Genomic DNA, 23,308 nt, shown 5'->3' with positions numbered 1-23,308 from the left:
ACTATGCCACATTCACAGTCATATAAATCACCTTTCTTCTTCATTCTGATGCTCAGTTTGAACTTCATCCTGACTATGTCTGTGTGCCTAATTGATTTGAATTGCTGCCATGTCATTGGCTTATTAGATGTTTGCTTTGACAAGCAGTTGAGTAGATGTAACTAATGAGTCTATATTGTAAGTTTCTGGATGTGAAACAAGTCAATACAAATTTAAGAAGCTGGGGACAAAATCAACAAACCTCACCCAGTCCCCATCTTTCTGCTGTCCAGTGGTTAGCAGTTAAACAGCCCAAATTTACACTCTCTGTACACGAAGAAGAAAAAAAAAGACTGAATTGAGTTGCTAAAACTCCTCTCCATTTCAGTGATGAACCATTGTCTGGACACTGAGCTACTAAAAAAAAAATCAAACACTGGAAAATACCACCTTTATTTGGCTAACTGAATCCTAAAATTTGGCATAAACAGGCACTGAGCTGCTCAGCTTATCTGTCCTGTGGAGTGCTACTCAGCCTGTGGAGGCTATTGCATAATTTGTTGAGACTATTTGTGAAGCTTTCCAATTTTGGGAAAATAATGCTGTAATCAGGATTCTCTACATTTTAGATTTTAGCCTGATGTCTTAACATCTTAACTCTGCATGTCCTCCTTCACTACATGAACATCCTTTGAGGTCTTCCTCTTTTCCTCCTGCCTGGCAGCTCCAGAGTGAACATCCTTTGACTAATATATCCACCATCCCTCCTCTGTATATGATCAAGTCATCTCAGCCTCGCCTCTCTAACTTTGTCCCTGAGCTGGCATGTGAGCATTGTTAAAGGCTTCTTAAAATTCAAACCTCTCCTTTTAATATGTTGCTTCTTTGAGCAGACACCTCCGTGCTATGTGAATCATCAGTAGCCAGATTAACACTGGGTTACAGGTTAATTTGGGAATGTGTTGTGTTTAATTGCTGTTCAATTACATCTTTTTGGGGGGTTTCTGTAAAGATTGGACACTAATGCACCAAATCATCTAGTCAGTTGTTGTAGTGCTTACGCCAGATGCCACAGGTGAAATTAAGTTACCACAAACCAATTTCCACAGTCCCTGAGGGCTCTCTCAGTCTTTTTGCCTTCTGAGCTGCACCGATTCAGTAAAATGTTTTTTTTACAGGACTCGTCACAGCAGCTATTAAAGCAAAAAATAAATAAATAAAATAAGTTCATTGAAATATTTTCAGATGCAAAAATTTGAAGTGCAGCATCCCTACTCTCGTGTGAGCCCCACTGCAAACACTAACTCTGCATATTCAAGAAGTAACTCCGCTGAACTTTCCAACTCGTACCGTTTTCGTCGATAACAGGCGGAACAGTGGGCTGCCGACCGTCATCGTTTCGTTGCGTTTTGTGGCGATTGCAAACTCCAGAGATGGTGCAGCGCAGGGCGGACTCTGCTGCCTCTGGAGGCGGTGGTTTCGCTGTATGCCTATCTTACGCTCTATCTCCGCCCTCTGGGGAGAGACTCCTCCGTTTACCGAGCACCTTTTTACGCGCACTGGCGTTAAATTACAATTAGGGGCTGACGGACTGCAGGAGCGCAAAGGACACCGCGTCAATTTGGTACCGGATTCCCCCTCATTTTTTCCTCCTCCTCCTCGTAATCAATTTCTGGATTATGGGGACGTCGCTGAGCCACGCAGGGTTATCTACAGACGCTTTCCAAGATTAGCTAGAAACATGGAGCACGCCAGAAACAATGTGCATGAATCAGACTTTGTTCCAGTGCTGCTACACATTTCAGTGATCTCGTCTGTAAATACGCCAGGATATTTATTTTAATGCTTCTGTGCGTTTCTTTTTCTTTTAGTGCGCGCAATGTGCAGCACCGTGGTTGTTGCTGCTGCTTAGAGTTGGCATAGCCCCACAGACATCAACCTTAATAATCATTCTTTTAAATGTAAGTGATGCGCAGACCTCCGTGGCTTTAACCGTAACCAATCCGCCGTTTTTAACGTAAATACAAGCGACAAATGATGAAATAATTGGCTGTGTTGATCGGTAGACACAAATGCGTTAACAGGAGTTCACGTTATCCACAGATTTGAAAAATAAAAAAAATAAAAAATTAAATAAAAGAAAAAACCGCGACGCAGGGGCTGTTTGGAGTCACATGCGCCCGGGACAAACAATTAAGATGACAAAAACGCTCCCCAGTAGAGATTGTCTTTATTGCCGAGGAAGCCGCATTCTTATCACATCACAGTTTCTGGATCGTAATAGAGTTGGAGGACAGAGAGCAGCAGAGGGAGAAGAGAGGGAGGAGAAGCAGATGAGAGCTGCCGAGCCGCACACCGGAGCCGCTGCTGAGGGGCAGGATTTGGCTTCAGTGGTGGACTGAGCTGAAGTTGAAGGGATCCCTATGACAGTCGGCTTCACGTTTCCCCCCGAAGCCTTCGCTCTGGACAGAAGCACGTATGGACACATTGCAGCACAGGTGAGGGACAAGAGGAGCTCTGCCAGTTGGCCTCATGATTAAAACACAACTCTCTCTCAAAGAGGACAGCATCGGGCTTTCATTTGGAAACCGTCTCTCAGGTCTGCACAAACTGATTCTACCTTCATCCCAAAAAGAAAGTAAACCTGCAACCTCAGCCTCCCGCTCCCCCACTCCCAAGTGCCCTGCAAAGCCCACCGGATACAGTCTGCATCCACAGATGTAACTAAGATTTCTTCTTAAGGAAGTCCTATAATTTTGGGTAAGTGTTATTCTCAAGTGTGGACAGATGGAAAATGTCATGTTGTGGAACTTAGGGATCTGTGTGAATGCACAGTATTTCATTGATCTCCCTGTGAAGTATTCACCTAGTGTTAGTGACAGCTGGTATGGTGATGCTAGCCCACCTCACAGCCTGCATATCTTCAGCAAAGACAGGAGGGTCTGCACCAGCTGTTCATACAGAAGTGAAACTCAGCAGACCTGCACACAGCAGGCAGGTGTCCTGGTTCAGCCTGTCTCACTGAACTCGTTTTTAAGGTCATGCTTTACAGGATGCGTGACCTGTGAAGGGTTCAGCCAAGGTGTGACATCATGCCTGATGTAAAACAGTTTTACACAAAACCTGGCGCTGTATATGTGTGTATTTTTGCTTTTTCAGTTTATTGTTAGAAATTCTTCTCAAAATATTAAAGCTGTTCAGGTGATTTTAAGTAAATGACTGTAAACCCCCCCCCCCCCCAAAAAAAAACAAAAACAAAACGTGCCACCCTCACCCTCTGGTTTGGATTAGAGAAAATTTGCAGAAAATTTTCCTATTTGTGGATTTTTTTTCATAGAGCATATCTAAAATATTCGCCAATTATTTTCATTAAGACGATAGCTTAAGGTATGTTTGGTGTTTTTAAGTGTTTTTGAGGGGGGTCTCAAGTATTTGCGTATTTCAGGTATTCAATGGCAGTTGTGGTCCCTAACCGCTACCAGCGGTTAGGGACTACTCAAAGTATAAGCTAAGGCTAAAGCGCTACATGTAGTACACCACCTTCTAAATTAGCAACATGCTGTCAGTATCCCTAGTACCCACTTATTGTGCCACCACAGACTGTATATAAAAGCTCAGTGTTGCCTCCTGGTTGTTAGTGATCTGTCGCGATGCCTGAGCATTTTTGCCATCACTACCCTGGTGGTATGAACACGAGGAGTGAGCGGTGGATCTGGCTGAGAAATTGGAGAAACGCTCCATGCTAATTTGGTAGCAACTTGTCATTCACAAGCCCTAAGGCATGCGCTGCTTTATCCTCCATTCTAATAGAGGCATTGTTTGGAGCAGAAGAACATCATGTTTATTCATTAATAGGTAAAAGTCTTAACTGAGCCAGTGTGCTCATTGGAAAAATATTTACTGTAGTCAAAGATCAAGAGAGACAAAAGGTTCTATTCCCATTGACTTCTATATAACCAGATGTTCTTGCTGAGTCTCCCCCTGCTGGCTTCACTTCACAGACCCAGAGACTGTGTCCATCTTTTGTATACAGTCTATGGTTTGCACGTACAAACTTCTCAGTGTCTGCTATGTTGTTTGTAGGGAACAAGACTAAATATGACAGTAGTTTTGCCCAGGAAGCCTCCTGATTGGTAGAAAGAAAATCATTCATAACATGTAATGTAGAAAAAAAAACTATTCATAAGTGTTTAAATGTCATAGCTCATGTTTTTAGAGATTTTCCCCAGAGGCACTTTTTTTTTTCTTTTTGCAGTACTAATGCATCTCAGCTGCATTCAACACTTTGTGCCCCACGCTAAGAAAAACAAGATTCATTAATTTACTTTATTTTAAGGGGAACTTCCATCTTAATCAATGCACAAACCTGCTGCTCTCTCTTGGCAGTCAGCGACTTCAGAGTCAGCGAGACTTTGCTTGCACTAATTTCACTGACACCTGTAGTTTCTTAATGAGCTATCTGTGGGTGTTGCACATTGAACACCTGCATGGACTGTGGAGAGAATGCAGGTTATCCATAATGATAGTTTAAAGAGCTCAGTCTTTATTTTTTTAAAAGATAGAAAAAAACAAAATCATTTAACTGGGTTATTTTAGCCCTGTCAGGTAGTCAGTTTACTATGACAACAAGAACTTTGGCAAGGTTTCGTTTCGTTACATAACAGCACTGGTGTTAGTGAATATCTATTATTAGGCCAAAATGGCTTTTGCCAGCAAGTGTCCCAGTTTCACTGGACTTTGTACTGGGTTCAGTATGTGTAGTTGGGAGCAATAGATGATTTGCCAAACTACGCATGAGTGATTTCATTTATTGCTGGTATTCCTCCATCTCTACTGGCAACGGATTGATGTTGGGACAGTGAATGACCACCATCTTCATGGTCCATTATGTCACACCGTCTCTGCACTCAGTAGGCTCTTTTTAAACCGTTCCCCATCCTAACCAAAAAGCATACTGTAGTGGAGACAGCAGTGCTTCAGTTAATGAAATGTCTAAGGCTGCACACTTGATGGAACAAGATAAGTTTGGCTCAGTCTGACTCATTGTCCCTCGCAGGATTTCCTCATCCTCCTCCATATGAAATGGGTATCTTCATAAGAAACGCCTATCTCCTACATCTCCTCCAGAAATTATTTTGTTAGTTTAGCTGAAATAGAAAGGCGTGAATCACGGACGTCTATTAATCTTTCTCAATTTCTCATGAACTGTTGAGAATCTGGACTCCTTGCCACTCTGTCACAGTTGTCAGCTGGGAGCCCGGCAGCCGGCAAAGAGCTGATTCTGCTCCAGTACCAAGTTTCCGTCGTAATTCTGCTGTTCTTCAGCCATCTTCAATACAATGCACAGAGGGGGCTTCTTCTTGCTGCCAAGGACAGCAAGGCTTTGACAGTCTAGCTGAATGTTCTCTGAAAAAAAAAAAAAAAAAGTTGGGAGTCTTGTCAATGAGATCCTGTCCTGCAATTTTCTCAAATTGTTTTCTTTTGCCTCAGGCCATGGATTTATTTCTCATCCTCTTCTTTTTTTCAGCCAGCTAACAGAAAAAAGTGGAGATATTTTTGTAGTTCTGGTAATTCTTTCCTATCCTGAGCCTCTCCTCCAACTTAACACAGTCTGACAACGTAATACCTTATAATACTCATCAGTTTGCTCTCGCAGAGCTGCCCCTCAACTCTGTCCCCACATTTTTCTCCTCTTAATCTCTTCTCTTACAGCCACTGGAGGCATGCTATAGTCACACTAGGGGAAACAGTAGTTGGAAACTGCGACACGACAACTTATTGCAACCGTGTGCAATCGCCTGCAATATTGTTGCCTTTGCAATGGTTGCTCTGAAGACGTTGACCAGTCTGCGACCAGTCTTCAAAGTGACTTTGTTACATCAAGGGTGGGAAGGAAATAGCAATGAGATGGACTCAGTCTGCTTTCAATTTGCAGTTGAATGAGGTCAAGTTGGCAATTAAATGCAATCTGTTTGTGATAATGGGGTAATTAACTTGGTGAAGATTTGAAACAGACATGTAGAAATTCATGTAGAAACACATAAAGTAGCTGTGAACTGACACAGGTGCTCAGCAACATTGTGTTCTGGATATATTCCTATATAAAAACAATCAGCTGGCAACCAGTTTTGTCCCCTATTGCACAGATGCTCATCGGCTCACACTGACTCACATTGATTGCAACACATTGCCAATCTATTCAAGTCATTTTTATTTATATAGCGCCAAATCACAACAGCAGTTGCCTTAAAGTGTTTTATATTGTGTGGTAGACCCTATAAATAGTACAGAGAAAACATAGAGAACCCCAACAATCATATGATCCCCTATAAACAAGCGCTTTGGCGACAGTGGGAAGGAAAAACTCCTTTTTAACAAGAAGAAAGCTCCAGCAGAACCAGGTTCAGGGAGCGGCGGCCATCTGCTGCGACCGGTTGGCGGTGAGGACGTGCTGTGGAAGAGAGCCAGAGATCAATAATAACTGATAATTAAATGCAGAGAGGTGTATAAACACAGTGAGTGAGAAAGGTCTGTGCTTATAGATTAAACGGTGATTATCTGCAAACATTTGACAATCTGAGAGTGATTGCAGTCAGATCAAAATTATTCAGAAACAGGTTGCCTCACCTTGCAATTCAACGTGGTCACCCAGGGATCGAGGTTGTTGCACGGTGGTCCGTTAGTAACTGCAACTGCATGCAACTGGGTGCCGAATGTAGAAAAAATGCAACGCAATCACTAAAGAACCAGAGATTTATTTTTGGTTGCCATTCTGTTTTTGCTCTAGTGTGACTAAAGCCATAACCCACCTCAGATTTCTGTGGGTAGTCTCCCTTGTTAGCATCTCATACAGCTGTATTTTACGAATCAGTCAGATGCCCTGATTAGGACTCTCCTGATGTCATAGAATATTTATTTAAAGCTTTCAAAATGACTGCAAAAATCTCACCTGTAATGTGAGTTTTATTTTAAGAACCAGGAATTTAAAAAAAAAATTTAAAAAAAGTGTGCTAACCCCATCCACTCACTTTTTTTTTTTTTAATCTCTTGGATGACAAACTGTCACTGTACAGAAAAGTGTAGCTTCAGGGCTTTTTTTCTTTCACATCCATCTGCTTAAGGTGGGTTCGGCTAAAATTGTGTGTTTAAGCTTCTTTCTCTGTGTAATTTGGAGGTCAACCCTGCTCCGGTAAGCATCTTAAATTGAGTATAATGCGAAAATCTGAAGCCTTCATTTGTTAAATACTGAAAATATGATGTGTAATATCAAGTATTTTTTAACCTTTTAAACAAAACAAAAAAGCACATTAGCATATTCATTGATACTTGATTTTTTTTTTTAAGAGGCAGCTACCGTAAATGTCCTTTTAGGGAATTTAAAAGCAGGAAATTGAACTTTTTGTTGGAGAAATCATATCACAAACAAATCATCATTCAAAGCAGGATATTTTTATACTTCTTCCACCACACCTGGAGGGGATCCATGTCTGTAGGAACGCTTATCAATTAATCATGGAAGCTGCTTGTGGCTCTGCAGCATTGTGACATTTAGCTAGCAGATCTAAAAAAAAAAGGGCAGATCTGATGGGGTGGATGAAGAAGAAGCTCATGCCGTGCTTTGCAGCCCAAAAACTGATATCTTTTTAATGACATGGACAAGTTTGTGTGTTCGCATGCTCCACAGCAGCCCCAGATGGTACCTCTCATATTACTGCATTTGAGTCATACAGCTAAACATCTGTTTCTTTTCTTTTTTTCCTGAAAGATAATTTCCCGCTGCTGTTTGTCTACAGCAACATTTTATCAACAGAAACCTCAAAGACATTCATACCATGCAGATGAAGAACGATTCCACCTACTGCACAGTAAAAAGTCATTTCAACTCCACGTTCAGCGCTGTTTACTACTATCTATAAAATTACATTTCTCTTTCATTTGATTTGTACAGTTTGACACATTCTCTCTATTAATGTTGCTTTACCGTTATTTTCAGGCACAATAACAGGTTCACGTTTTTTCCTCTGGTTGTTTTTAAAACTTTTTGTCATTGTTGTGTTTTTGGGGGTTGGGGGATTGTTAGTTCACTGATGTCAAAAACTAAAGGGAAAACTCTACTTGTGTCTGTGCCATATAGCTGCATGGACACATCTTCAAAGACGTGGCTGCCCCATCAGAGTCAGTTTGGGTTGGTTGGTCAAGCGGAGGCTTGCTGTGGTGGTGGACCTGGAGTTTTAACCCCAAGTGAGTCAGTTTAGCCGAGACCCAGTCAAAGTCTCCTTTTTTTCTCCGTCGTCAGCTTTGCGTATTGTCATTTCTTAGCCTCTTCTCCAGTCTGTCATGGTCCAGTAAGGTTTTTATCTGTTATATATGTTTTTCTATGTCCCCCCTCCTCCCCCTTAGTCTTCTGTTCTTTCTGAAATGCATCAACACTGCTGTTGCTAGTGGTTAATGAAGGGTTTAACATGCACTAGCCTCAGATATGCCGCCCTGCTTTTTTTTTTTTCCTTTTCCCTCCTCTGCCATGGTTTCCCAATCCTTTTCAGCATTATAAAGATTTACAAAAGTACCTCAGCACATTGATGATTTCATTTTTTATTTTTTTAAACCACTCGATCCTCCACTGGAGCGTCACTCACCGTCAGAGCCGCGCTCCGAGTTTTATTTTGACATCCTCTAGGTTTGATAGCGCCATTTGCCTTTTTACTCGGCTTTGATTCATTCCTCCTTCCTCCTCACTGTGCTCCCTTTACCTCCCCAGATGAAAGCAGTCATTTCTTTTCCCTTCAGGGACGGGGAGAGAAATCATTTTATTAGTCGGCGCAGTGTGTAAAGCTGTTGTCTTTGCTTTCGACATTAAGGCCTACAAAAAAACATGTTAGAAACAAAACAAACAAGGGGCGGTCAGAGGCGACTGTAGGGGGGATGGTTTTTGAGAATCGCCTCATTTTAGATGTGTGCTTTCACGAAATAATATAATATCTTAGCGGGGTCGATATCAAGAGCGGTATCCACATTGCTTCTTGATCTTCGTTCTCAGCTCTTTAATTTGGATCTGCTCATCTACAAGCATAGCATTAGAGCTTCTAAATACATTAGCAAAAACGGAGGTAGTTGGATAGAGAGCAGTGCACAAGCTGCGAACATGTTCCTATGGTAACTAGGCCACACTTCCCCTGGCTAGTACGTACACACACACACACACACACACACACACACACACACACACACACACACACACACACACACACACACACACACACACACACACAGAGGGAGGAACAAGGCAGGAGAGAGACAGAAAACACACACGTGATGGAGAGCAACTTTAGATTGTTTATTCGGGTTACTGTTCTTGTGTCTTCCTCCGCTCAGAGGCCATTTTTATACAGTACTGTCTTGGCCTTCAGAAGTAGCGGTTACACTGCAGAATACTCAGTGTTTCTCCAGAAATATCTGCCAGTTTTCAAGCCGATCGCAGGTTCTTCCCCGTGGCTCCCTCGCTCCCATACTGCCCCTGCTTCCTCAACCCCTCCACCCACCTCTCCTCTCTCATCCTGCAGCTCTTCTGTGCGTTTTACTTCTCCTTGATTACAGTGCTGCTTCTAAACTTAGAAGCAGAGTGGCTCCGAAGAGTCAGAGGTGTCGCTTTTCTACTTAGAATAAAGCCAGCTGTCCACATTTTTGTGAGGCGTGTTGAATTTAAAGCATCTCGGTCTTTTGGGTGTATGTGCTGGGCTCATGAAACCGAGCTAGTAAGACCGTCATCTTTGGGTCCTCGCTCGAAAGGGTTTTTAAGTCTCCTAAACAGCCCTAATGTTTTCTCACTTCAAATTTAAATGCAGCGGGCACTTCAGGACTTTATACTTTATCTGATTCTCTAAATGCCAGCAGTTTATACCTCTCTGCGCTCGCCATCTCCCGTGTCATTCTGTGTTTGGTAAATCACTGCTCACACTTAAACCGTGTCAAACCTCCTGGGGCAAGGCTGCCGGGCTGTCAAAGAGCCACGGAGTTGATGCTGCGAGGTTTTGCTTCTGTCAGTCATGCAGGATGATTGTTTGGACAGCTTGCTGTAAATGAATGGCCTTAACTTTCTACACTCATTACACCGTCTGCGTTTGCTTTTCAGCACCTGTGACGCTGCTCGAATTCACAATGGTGGATGAACCATGGGTCGTACTTGGCGTTTAGATGTTAAACTCTGGCTCTGAAGAGTCAGTTCATACAAATGAACACAAAATAAATTAAAATACATTAAAATACATTTCTCACTTGCTTCTTGTGTTAATGAGCCGTGCAAGCAGTTTTCTTATATTTCTCTATTTCTTCTTATAGATTATAGTGAATGCCTTTATGCCCATGGCCTATTCAGTTGCCTATTTTTTCTGGAAAAAGCCATAAATACTACTGGATTAAACACTATAGTCTGACACTTGAAACAAGAGTGTAATGAAGTGATTAAAAAAAACAAAGTGAAGTTTTTCTGCCATCATGAACAAAGTTGCGTTTACTTTCATCATACGGGCGCAGAGAGAATCTCAGATACATCAACACTTTGACTCGTTCTTAAATTACACACTTTAATGAGGCTGCATGTTTCAAATGTGATTTTAATCCTTTTTAGTTTATATTTGACCAGTTTACTAGTTTAAACAAAAAAAATCGACATAATTGTATTAGAATGTTGTTTTCTCACTAGAATCACAAACCCTTGCCCTAAACTGTGATGTAGAGGGAGATGCATTTCACCAGTTGAACATTTGAATACACTTTTTAAAAAGTTTATTTTTAAAAACATCTCTAAAATCTTTCGTAACAAATTTCTAAGCGTTGTGGTATAAAGAACTTTTGTTCTGTTCTTAATCAAGATGGTCCCACACTGCTTCAATAATCCTGAGGTTCAGGCTCTGGGGAGATTTTGATCTGCATGTTGGATCAAAATCTGACAGCACTTTTTTGGGTGCCATCAATTTTAATAAGATCCCCAACACCGCTGGCTTAAATGCAGTCCCAAACCATGACAGAGCCTCCACCTTTTTACACAGGACTGTAGACACTCATTGTTGCGCCTTTTCTGAGCTCTTCTGTTTGTATTGATGTAGATTTGAACCACTCCATCAGACCTGTTCTCGTGGATTTTCAGTCCAGTTGTTGTCAAATTTGGCACACCTCAGCCTTTTTTCCTGGTTTCCCTTCTTTAAGAATGGATTCTTCACAGCCATCGTTTCACTGAGACCATGTCTGATGAGGCTTCGGTGAACAGTACATGGCTCAATTGGAAGGTCCAGATCTATGTCTCAGATCTGCTAAAGATTAGGGTTTTTTTTTTTTTTTTTTTTTTTAGGCCTGACAGTTCTTCTTTTGTCCTCTTTGTCCAGTTATCTGAATTGATTTATGGACACACTGCACACCATTCTGACACACACCAAGTTTTCAGATAATGGCTCTCTGAGAATCACCTTGTTGGTGAAAATTGATGCTTGTCAAACTTGACATTTTTCTTATATTCGCCTAAGACGTGTTTAAAAAGAAAAAAAAAGGCTAATTGTAACAAAGTGCGTAAAGATACAATTTAAAATAGGTTCTTTTAAGTTTGTTTCAACACAACACTGGTTCATTTCTTGAGTCAGATGCCTTCTAAACGCCAACAAAAAAATAATTAATCTGAAAATGGTCAGGTGTCAAAAGAGAAACTTTAAAAAAACTACGAGAAAGTTAAAATGTAAAGAAATGAGGGATGGCTCAAGACTTATGCACTGTACTGAATATGCTTGTGTATGTGCAAATCTCACTGTAACCTGGATTAAAGGTTATCACTGATGTAGCTGGAAAATCCAATATGCATATAAATGTACGGGACATGCAACGACATCCAGACTGTTTCTTCCTTGGAGCCTGTCCCAGCTGTCATAGAGCCAGGATACTTCATGAAGGGCTAACTCAGAATGACAGGCAAGCGCACGCTCTCACATCCCCACCTACGGCCAGTACAGATTCACAAGTTCACCTGTCATGCACGTCTTAGGGAGGAGGCACCCACACAGGCGCAGGGAGAACATAGAAATGCCACACAGAAAGACCTCAGCCAATCAGCATGCTCACCCTGTAATAAAATACCAGCCAGCTGTTTCACTGAATTATGAAGTTGTGTATCATATTATAGACAATCTAAACCATTTCAGAGCTTATGATAGTGAAAGTCATGACCTGTCTAAAGGGTTAACTGTCAGACATTGTAAAACATATATTTGGTTATTATAAGTTATTAAATGTACAAAACTTCTATTCACTTGAACTTAATATCCAGTAGGGCTGCACGATTTTGCATAAAATGAGAATCACGATTTTTTTTGGCTTAGAATTGAGATCACGATTCTCTCACGATTTTCTTTTCCAGTATAAATATTTGTTGCACTTATTAACTGCACATCAACTTCGTAACAGTTGAGACTGAACATAAAAACAATAAATAAACATAAAAACAACAAATGTCTCACGTTTTGTTGTTGCCGCAAAATGTTGTACTGCTTGAAATTCCGTCTCCACCGTTGCTCGACGCTGCGTGTATAGAGCAGGTAGTGCAACAATAGAAAAATAGTTGTGGGACGGCACTGTGTAGCGTTTGTCTAGGGTGTTGATCATTTTCCTAAATCCCTCGTTTTGCACAGTGTTGATGGGAGCCATATCTTTGGTCAGGTGATAAGTGATAGCCTCCGTAATTTCTTTGTGCCTGCGGAAGTTCGACGGGTATAGGGAAGCGCTGTATAAGGTTCCCGTTATTGATGTTTGGGTGGTTGACCGGGACGGATTTTCTCCTGTCACTTTCTCGTCATCCCTGACGTGCTCTCCGTTGTTTTTTCCCTGCTAATTTTAGCATCACGCGGCACAGCTTCTGTATCACGTGGTATAAGGCTCCGCCCTTGTCATTTGTCAAGCAGGAAGAGTGAGCGCTTGTTTTCATGCAGATTACGTCCCGGATCAAAATGCGGTGCAATCGTTGTCGTCGTCTTTTTTTTTAAATCGTTGTCATTTGGAAATGAGATCGCACATAAGTATGAATCGAGATCGCGATTTTCTAACGATTAATCGTGCAGCCCGAATAGACAGTGATGAAATCTTAATCCATAGTTTGCTGAGCCTATTGTTACATTACCATTAGGGTAGGATTAACTGCCGCTACCTTGACAGTTTGGCTTACTTTATGGGTACTCGGAGCTGTCATAAAAAGAGCAACTTCCCATGGCATAATCACGGGTTGGTTGTTGACATGGCAGTATTTACTCGTTGGAATATGGCAATTACGGAGACTTCCATATGACATGAAAACAACATCTGCCCCAGCAGGCCTGGTCTGTGAGTCACCGGAGCCTCCTTGTTGTCATATGCTTCAGACCACACATAACGAGATTTGGTGCGTGTGAACTGGAAACACTGTCACTCCGGGACAAACCGGACGCCGACATCGTGGAAAGACGTAGGCCTCAAAGGCCGTCTAACATAGCAGCATGAATGTGGATTTTTATCCTGCTTGAAAATAGAGATGCAGTAACAAGAGAGAGAGAGCAACTCTCCCTGAAGGCCAAGAGCTATACTATTTTATGTTTTTATTACAGCATGCTCACCGTGGCCTGTTATGCTGATATTGTGACGTTGTAGGGCGTCATATTGAAAAAATAAAAAGTGTGTTGCACAGCTCTCTCCAAGCCCTTCCATATGACATATTACTTGATATGGTTTCAAGAAATGCTTTTTTTCAAGGTGACCTTCATTGGGTGCTAACAATGAAGGTCAAGCTTAGCCAACCTAGGTACTTGTGTCCCCTAAGACCTGGTATATTGTTGTGAAGTTAAAAAATTGCGGGGACTGCTAACAAACAAACAAACAGAAGCGATTATGTACTGTACTATGTCAGAGGGAGAAACTATGGAAAGGTGTTAAAAGTAAAAGCACTTTAATTGTCTTAAACTGATTTTTAAAAACTTTTATAACAAAGAGGACGCCGTTTTATAAACCTATTGACTTTATTTAACCTACATAAATCGAGCACAATATGTTTTCTGCATTGTGTTTACATTCGACTAAATAACCCTGAAACCTACATTTTCCTCTGCTATGGTCTGTGGGAATTTGAGCCATACTTTTACTTGTTTATTTATTTCTTTTTGAGTCATAGTTGTGCGCTTCAGAGACACAAACTCTAAAATAACATTATGAGCGAATAAAACTGCGAGGGGCTATTAACAGCTTTTATAATATGTGTGAAAACCTGCTCACGTTGAGTCTTAGGACTGTCTTTTTTTTTTCCTTTTTTTGTTTGATTACAGCCAAAATCCAAGAACTAATTATGGTATTATTTTAGGTAAAGACTCAGTTTTTTGCTTGATACTGATTGAATACCTCATCTCAGGGTACCTGCAGATCTGATACCAGCCTTCAGCTAACATGCTAGCACTATGCCTCTCATTACACTGATTGCTGTGAAGATTTGAGCTCCACAGACTGTAATTACTGCAGCTGCCTTTGGTGATCCTCTGAATTTTCTTTTTTCTTCATCTAAGGGAAGTGACTACTAAACTCTGACAGTCCCCTAACTTTTCATGCAGGTATCATCATCAGAAATAGAAAGGTTTATGATCAAATACCTTTAAAACTAATGAGCTTCACTGTATATTGGAGTTAGCTCTAATTAGCAGCGAGTAAGTTGTGTGTGTGTCTGTGTGTATCCCATCCTCTATTTAGGCTAAAAGCAAGAAAACAGATTAAGTGAGGGGAAAACAGTTGTCTAGTGTCTAATTATAGTTCTCATTATAGCTAATATTATCATCCTAGGATGCAAACATCTGACAAGATAGCATTGTCATTATGAGTGAAAGCGTGCTAATGTTAGTGTTTACCTCAAATCACCTTCTGTGGAGAATTAGAGGCTCTGGCATGGCTGCAGCCCCTCAGTCTTGTTGAGCACCAGTAATGCTACGGTCCAGTGTTTTTTGAAGTGTCCTATTATGTAAGGTGGCATGAGACGCAGGATTAGTGAGGTTGCCTGTTGTGACGGCATCATTGGTTCAGCTAATGCTTATTTGGTAGATTTGGTGAACTGGTGGGTTATTAGTGTTTTTTGTAGATTTCACAAGTGTGTTTTCTGGAATCAACAGAGTTTTGATCCTTTTTTTTTTTTTTTTTTGTAGACATCTGCAGAAAAATCATAATTGTTAAATTGCTGTCGTGATCAGTCAGTTTCAAGGATAACTCATTATTATATACATCAGCTTTCGCACCTGATTGAGGATGGGGGGGGATTATTACCTGAAAATGATTTTATTCAAATGATTCTATAAAAGCAAAGTTTCCAGATATGTATTAATAGAGATATACATGCTAAAGGTTGAGTATGTTTCTCCAACACCCACTCACAGTCTTCCTCTTTCTGTTTTCTCTCTCTGTATCACAGTTAGCTAGAGGCTGTTGCCACCCACGCACTCAGTCCTGACAGCAATTTACATTCAGAATAGCCGATGCGAACGTATCCATGTGTTCTGATATGTCACGTTTCCTTAGATCACTGCATGCTGCAAGTGACTTTCTCAGTGGCAGGTGAAAATACAACCTAAATATTTGTCTGCTTGGTCATTTGATCCATTTGCTCTCGCGCTGAGACACGAGGCAGAGTTGGGATTCAGCCCCACAACGATCGAGGAAGATTTCCGCTCCCGCCCATCCCTCGTGGTCGGGCCGACAGGTCTGAGCATTTTTCTCACGCGTCTGTCGGCAGAAACAGATGCGTTGTGCTGCGTGTTGGTGTGTTTCATCATCTTTACTGTGCAGTTGTGTGCCCGTATCTTCTGCAGTTCAAGTAGGAGCCCTTGGAGTTGTTTCCATGGATACCAAACAATTAGCTGGGATTCAGAATAGAACCTGGAGAGTCGCCTATTTAGAGGCTTTGGGAGTGAGGAAATCATAGGATGACAGAGTGTCTTGATTCTGCATTGCAAAGGGAAGAAAAAAGGGCTCCCGTGGGTAATGGGTAACTTCTAAAGGAAAAATAAATAAATAAATAAAATGCTTCAGCAGATCAATCAGAGACAAAAATAGAACAGCAGAGCGACTGTGAACATGAAACACGATGTGCTGTGAAACATATGGACGCTCTGAAGCTAGCTTAAAAGAATGCATGCATATAAAAGGGAATATGACCGTATTGCACAACCTGGGCTCACTTGCGGGCCGTATTGTAGCTTTTGACATGGCACATTCCCACTTGTGAAAGGCTGAACAGTGTGTAGCTGAAAATGTGATTGCTTTTTAAAAAATAAAACTTTTTTTAAGAAAAACCTTCATTCTTGGGGACATGAGGAAAGGCTAAATATAGATTGTGCTCCCATAGGTTTGCACATAAAGGTACACAAGCAGCCTATTATCTGAAGACTATATATATATATAAAGTGATATCATATGTATGATGTGATTGTTGCAATAGCCAGGAGGTGATTAGCATCTGCTTGACTCAGAGAGAGGGAAACATGCTAGCTTTATTCTGCCTTAAAATAGCTTTGAAGATGTTAGCGAAGTTGGCGAAGGTACATTTGGGATCAGATTAACAAAATATAGATTAAGTAATTTGTTTACATTTTAAAAACTGAATGTTGTGGTTTCTATTGATGTTTATGTTCCAGAGTATTTGCTAGCTATGGCCTGTAACCTTAGACTAGAGCGACCTTGTTTTATTTCTTTTAGCTAAAGCTAAACAGTTATAGGCCATTGCCTGATATTTACTTACAGATAGGGCAGTCAAGACATTAGATTTTCTATGTATGATTACAGTGGCCAATGGAATTAAAGATGGTGACATTATCATGTTAACTATAGAAAATGTGTTACAGGAACAGCTAGGTACTAGCTAGGTTAGCTAGATGTAATTTGATTGAGATTCTGCAGTCAGTAAAAGAAAGAGCAAATAGAGGAAATATTGGAAAGTCTGGTTGTTCTTCATTGCCTCATTGCTTGGCTGTTTTTGTGCACAGCTGGGATTCTCGATCTGTGTCCTTGACTGGCTTTTTTTTTTTTTTTTAATGCTGCATCACATTTTATGGTGGGTGGTAAGGTGTTATATCATTAATTATAATCTCTGGAGAGAGTGCATTTATTTGTGGTGCTAAAACCAATATCATATAGCTCCATATAGTCCTAATGGTAAACTGGTATTAGTTGGACATAAGTAAAGGAAAAAGTTGACGCATCTTAATTTAACCAGTTTAATCTGACCGTGTCAGCAAACACAGAAACATTTTGGCCTTGCGGTCTGATGAAATCTAACAAACTGGTTATTGATTCTGTGTTATGTGAGTGTTATCGTGAGATCAGTGTTCCAGTTTTTCCCACAGTTACTATTTTAACTTGGTGTTTGAGGAACTTGAACAGTTAATGAATACCTCTCTTAGATTTCTGTCGTTCATATTTAAAGATGGGGATAATGTGGGATGGATATATTCGTACTCTGTGACCCTCACGCTCCTCTGCGCTGGAATTGCCTTCCAGGTCACCACATAGACACACACACACACACACTCGTGCAGAGAAAGTCTCAAAGATAGATCCATCACCATGTTTACTCAGTTGCTACTAGCCTAAAGTCAAACCAAGACCATGGGTTTCAAGATGACTCATCAGAGTGTGGGTCTTCCTCCGAATATAGTTCTCACATCAGGGTTTCTTTTTCTTTTTTTGCGTCATTTTCCACTGGCATTAGATATAAAAAGTTTTCCCTTCTGATGACGAATATCTGTTTGGGCATGCAGTTTTTTTTCAGACACTGTGTTGTTTTTTGTGTTTTTCTCGGGGGGCTGTAGATGTATGTTCTTGTTGCTGGTGTTCTTCAGCTTGAACTTCTCTGTGGTGGTATCTGGCCTGCTAATAATGTGTGTTCTGTCAGTGTTTTCTGATGATGTTTTCCTTTCTTGATGGGACTGAAGTGGCAGCTGCAAGGTAATGACGCAAGCTATGAGTAGGAAGTTTGTTGTTTCTAACTAATGGAAAACTAACTGTATTGTGACCTCAGAGAGAATGAAACAAAATGTAAAAATAAAAGAATAAAAATTAGTTTTAAGAAAGGACAAAAAAAATCATTAAAATCATAACTGCTTGATTGATTCAAGCATTATGCAGGATTTTACTGATGTTTTGTTGCGTTTTGTTTCTTTCTCATTATTACAGGATCAAAGTCATCATTCCTTTAGTTGCTTTCACGGCATCATGCTGATGCAGAATTTCACTATCGTGCTTGAGTACAGTAGTTTGCCAACACAGTTAATTTCCACTGAGATCTCTTAACACTTAGCAAATTTCCTCTATTTTGGCAGAGTTGATACATAAAATATTTAAGCCTGGAAAAAAGTAAAAATGTGATAATCCAACTCTTTATATCAGAGCTGGCTGCCAGATTGTACTAGCTGGAGTTGCCTTAACATTGGTTGACATAAATATTGAACTGAATGTGTATGTAAATACAACCCAATTTAAAGACACAATAAGTGATAAATTTAAATGGCTTGAACTAAGTAGATGTAAGTTTAAAATTACAAAATTCTTACTGGTTTCAATCCCTGATATCCCCACAAAGTCTCAGCGTTTAATAATTATTGTGTTCGAGTTATGCTCCTGCATTTTTGAAGGTTTCAGTCTTTTCCATTTCTTATTTGTTTAACTCTGTTATTCTTGCTGCTTTTGTTTGGCACTTTTTCTTCATAGACCAATCTCGCAGGGCAAGTTTTGCCTCTGCAAGACAGTCAAGCATGGAAACTCCTCCCAATACGACCCCACAGCCTTTCAGACAGCCGGTAAGTACAATAAAACCATACAATGCACGCTCAAGTATGTGATGTAAGCTTTATGCTTGTGTAGAAAACCCCATAGGGTAGCTAGCTCCTCTGTAAACTTCCCACTGTAAAACCATAACTTATTTTCCTCCTGTTTTTTTTTTTTTTTTTTTTTTTTTAAATTTTTAGAGCTTTCTCAATCGAAGGTTGAAGGGTTCCATCAAGAGGGCAAAAAGTCAGCCCAAACTTGACCGGACCAGCAGCTTCAGACAGATGATTTTGCCCCGGTTTCGTAGTGCTGACCAAGAAAGGTAAGTAATCATAATATATATTTCCAGTTTGTGATCTGTCCATTGCTCTCCATTCCAGATTTTAAATATTATTACCTCAGAGCGACGATGTGCTCACAGTTCATCCAATATTCATAATGAAAAGTCAGAGGAGGCCATGGCTGCAGTTTGAAAGAGAATTTTTGATATGGTAATGGTCTGTAATCCAGAGACAAAAGGCAACCTGGAAAGTTACTGCTTTGCCATTTCACTGATTTTATGACAAAAACAAAAGATAAAAAAAAAGATTAGAGCATGAATTTGAATGCTGAAGGAAGTTAAAGTATGCAGAAGATACACAGACAAACCGCAACTGAATATAAAGAACCAGAGGCTGTAAACATTAACATTGTTTTCTGCTAGCTGATGTAAGCTGGAAAAATTAGACTGCAGATATCGCCAGCAGGTGTGGAATTAGTAACGTCCTGGTTATAACGAGCTCAATTGTATCATAGCCATCACTAAGATAGTGGATACAGTCCATTTATGCACCGAGCTTGGGAGCTAAACCATCAGCAATCAGAATCTGTTCTTTCTTGGGTGTCTGACAATCCTGTTTTTGTGCACTGTGTGTTATTTCAGTGGCTACTTCACATCACAATGGCAAAACCTCTTAACTTTTTTCCTGAAAGCCGTGAGGTTTTTTTTCCCCTTCTTTTCGTTGAGTTGCTAATGTCAGTAGAGTAGAGAGGCAATCAGTTAAGATTGCCTGTTACAAGCCGACTGACAAGCTGATTCATTTCAGTAAACTCAGGGATTTTGTTGTTACAGCCCTACTTACTCTGGTATGAATGACCAGTTGCCAAAATGTTAGCAAGCTCTAACCAACAGAAAATACATTTTATTGTCAGGCGCCTGGTCCGAACACTCATCCAGAACCATTCGTCTGTAAATGATTAATCTATACGGACCTTTTTTGCAGCAAACATCTGACTTATCACAGCTGGAGAAGTCGGTGTTATTTCCAGTAAGATTAACTTTGACTCTTTTCTATTCAAGTGTGCCACTTATTAATTTTCATTTTTTTGTATTTGCACTTTTCCAGCTGTGATGTCTGCTGTGAAAAAGGCCTATGGAGGACAACAGATCAATAAAAGAAAAAAGTAACGGGTCTGCACGCTGGCTTTAAAGCTTCCAAATATAGCTTAGGCAACATGGGTAAAAAAGGGACTGTTTTAACTTTAATGGTGACAAAAAGTGTATAAACACTGAACTGGCTACATCAATGCTGACATCATTATTTGGCTATTCTATGATAGGTCTCTATGCATGATAATATTAAATCCATTATCACTGATTGAAATGCTCTTTTCTTCTCTTAGGGCGTTTCTTTAAACGGTGTCTTTAAATCAACCGTACCTGCGCTTCGGATTATTACTCACATGTCATGCTCACATGCAATCATTAAGATTTGTGTTACCGTGATTAGAGATATGCATTAATCCTTTCATCACAAATCTATTTTGTGCTTTTAAAGGGACACGTTTGTCCTCAAGTGGCTCAAGCAGAATGTGTATGAATCTCCGAGGAGCTCATGACAGCCTTCGCTCCCACTGTAGCTCCTTATCAGCCACAAAAGCAGAGCCCCGTTGAAAGAAGGACGCTGCCTTTAGCGATACCTTCACAGATGGTTTCAGCCAGTGACGAAAGATCTTCATTTGAGTGATATTAATAGAAGAGCAGTCTATCCAATCATTGCAACGATGCTCTCTGAGCTGCGATTTATTACAGATGAACAGAAAATAAATAGGGGGTGAAGGCTTGTATTATCACAACACGGAAAAGGTTTGTTACTTCAGTTTGTTTTATGTCTGCACAAAAAGATTAAACAATAGCAGCTTAATTAGATGCACATTTATTTAAATATGTACTCATACTCATGTATTTTTTATTGAGATGTCTGTATGAGAAGCCTGCTCATATATACAATTAGAATCACTGGTTTTCATCAGCACAAAGTCAGGAAAATAGAGCTGAAATGAGTGTAGTGTTGAAATCCGTTGGGCATTGCAGTGGAGACACTAGTGTGATTTTTCTTGTCGGGATGCAATAGCTTGCAGCTCTAGAGGCTTTCACCGCAGCTTTTTCTTGTTTTGCATTCTGAACTGAGGTCACATCCCGATGGATTCTCGCTTGCATTGTGATCAAAATTTTATGCAGTCCTCACACAATCCAGTCACGATGCACATATGGGAAGTACAAAGATGTAGAGAGGGAGAAGGTAAAAATCTAATGCTGACACTACACTTTGCCCTCACTACAGGAGATGCTGTAACAGACGCATTTAGGGCAGGTGTGGCTGACCGATCCTGGAAGTAATCAGTGTGTCATTTTTGCAAAGCGCGTAGAAATCCTCTGTTGTAAAATTCAGATTGCCGGTTCAGATGTTAAAGCAAGTTTTGCATTAACCCGAGGGTTTCTGTGGGGGCAGCAGTGAAGGAGGAGGAGGTGGTGGCGGGAGCTAAACGGCGATGGGGTTAAAGTCTGCCTTGGTCGATCTGCCTTTCCCCTCTAACCACAGCCGTTCACCGCTGCCTCAGACAGCTGCCTTCACAGCCTGCTCCGCGTTCTGCCCACACACGCTTAATTCACTCAGTAGTGTTAAGTTGACTTTGCAATAAACCCACAGCATTCAACTTCACACTCTAGCTTTCCAACGCAGCTGCTCGGCCTTTGCTGCCAAGTCGGTTTACCATGTCCTGCGTTCTGCGATGGCACCGTCAGCTCCCTTAACATGATGATTCACTCGTCTTCTGATCAGTATTAAAATGCAGCCTTAAATTTCTCTTCTCCTTTTACTGCATCATTATCCATTCAGTCAGGACCAGGATAGTCAGAAGATTGTTACTTCCTGTTGCAGTAATTTATATTTATAGCAGCGTGATTCTGCTCTGGGATCATCATAAGGGTATATAATGTGCATGGACCAGTTACTGCTACTCCAGGCATCAGTTACTACAGATATGACATTGATTAGGCCAGATACAACATGAAAGAAAAGCTGGGATGTAGGTGGGTTGTAAAGTGGCTTGCAGATGATGTGTAGTAACTGCAATAACAGCTATCAAATGAAATGTGTGTGACCTGCGTAACTGATGCTGCGCTAAGTATGTGCATTCAAAGCACCACTACATGCTGAGTCATACTTTTGGTGCAATTAGACCCCATATTCTTTTGCTAATCGTACTTTAAAGTTAATTTTGAAAAGCTTCCATTGTGAGAAATTTGCTTGATCACTTTCTGACCAAGGTTTGTTCACAAATACATTATTTTTCCCCATTCTTTTTTAAAAGATCCCTGTCTACATCAAAATGCAAATGCCACAACAACATACTTGATGTGGCGATATAACCTTAACCGTACAGAAATGTTTATCAGTCAAAAGCCTACAAACAGTGACACAATACTACGATATCTAAGAGGAAAAAAAGGTGATAAAGGAACACACCTTTAAAAATCGCAAGACTAAATCTCAGTTTTCACTAGCTGGTTAACGTTGCTTTGGCTTGCAGGAACATCTAAAGCTCAAAAACATTCAAAATCACTGTATTTTTCTTATTTCTTGCATGGAGTATATAAAGGGTTAATGACCGAGCCTTCGAGGATTTTGTTTGTTAGGAGAACAGCTAGGTGTTTGCTTAATAAGATTTTATAAACACTGTATGTTCCTTTTTTTTCTTTCATTAAAGCCAGTTTTGGAAAACATTATAGGAATAGACTGACATTTTGGGTAATCTATTTCCATATCTTTGGAATCAGCCGTTAATTCCAGTTCTCGTCTAACTAGAAAGCAAGGAGTGTTATTTTTAATTACAGAATTTAAAAATAAAATTTTTAACCATTCAGTCTAAACTGAGCCTCCAGTCGTGACTATAGAGCAGCCCATAGCCCTCTACATCTCTAATGTCTGTCTGCCAGCAAATCAATTTAATGGTTCTCATTCAGTCTCTGTTTGCTGCAGCCTGAAAAGCTACAGTTAAACCAAAAGGACAGGCGCCCACTCACTAGTTGAGATGGTAACACACACAGCAAGTTAAACAATAGTTTATATTTAGGTTTCCTCCTTTTCCCATTACTGTGAGCAACAAAATCCCTTTCCTTGCTCCATTTTTTCCCAGTTCTGTTGCCTGTTAAAGACAGCTTCTTTCACATTTCTGCGTTCAGTTCCACCACTTTTTCTGTTCTTTGACA

At 40.5% G+C, this 23,308-nt stretch overlaps 1 protein-coding gene across 4 annotated transcripts in view; it reads left to right on the top strand.

Moving 5' to 3' along the window:
• Positions 1-1,380: 1,380 nt before the first annotated feature.
• Positions 1,381-23,308, top strand: part of syngap1a (synaptic Ras GTPase activating protein 1a) — a 55,989-nt gene continuing 34,061 nt past the window's right edge. For 2 of the 4 annotated variants that reach the window (XM_026155792.1, XM_026155790.1), the window contains exons 1-4: positions 1,381-2,739; positions 8,114-8,220; positions 18,721-18,809; positions 18,978-19,099. In XM_026155792.1, coding sequence (XP_026011577.1) covers positions 8,118-8,220; positions 18,721-18,809; positions 18,978-19,099 — 314 coding nt within the window. In that variant the 5' untranslated portion in view covers positions 1,381-2,739; positions 8,114-8,117. The remainder of the gene's footprint in view (positions 2,740-8,113; positions 8,221-18,720; positions 18,810-18,977; positions 19,100-23,308) is intronic. The other 2 variants (XM_026155791.1, XM_026155793.1) reach the window with 2 other exon arrangements.

This window comes from Astatotilapia calliptera, chromosome 22 (assembly GCF_900246225.1).
Source record: "Astatotilapia calliptera chromosome 22, fAstCal1.2, whole genome shotgun sequence".
Lineage (NCBI taxonomy): Eukaryota > Metazoa > Chordata > Actinopteri > Cichliformes > Cichlidae > Astatotilapia > Astatotilapia calliptera.
The sequence above is the reverse complement of the archived record's forward strand: the minus strand, read 5'-3'. Positions and strand labels throughout refer to the sequence as shown.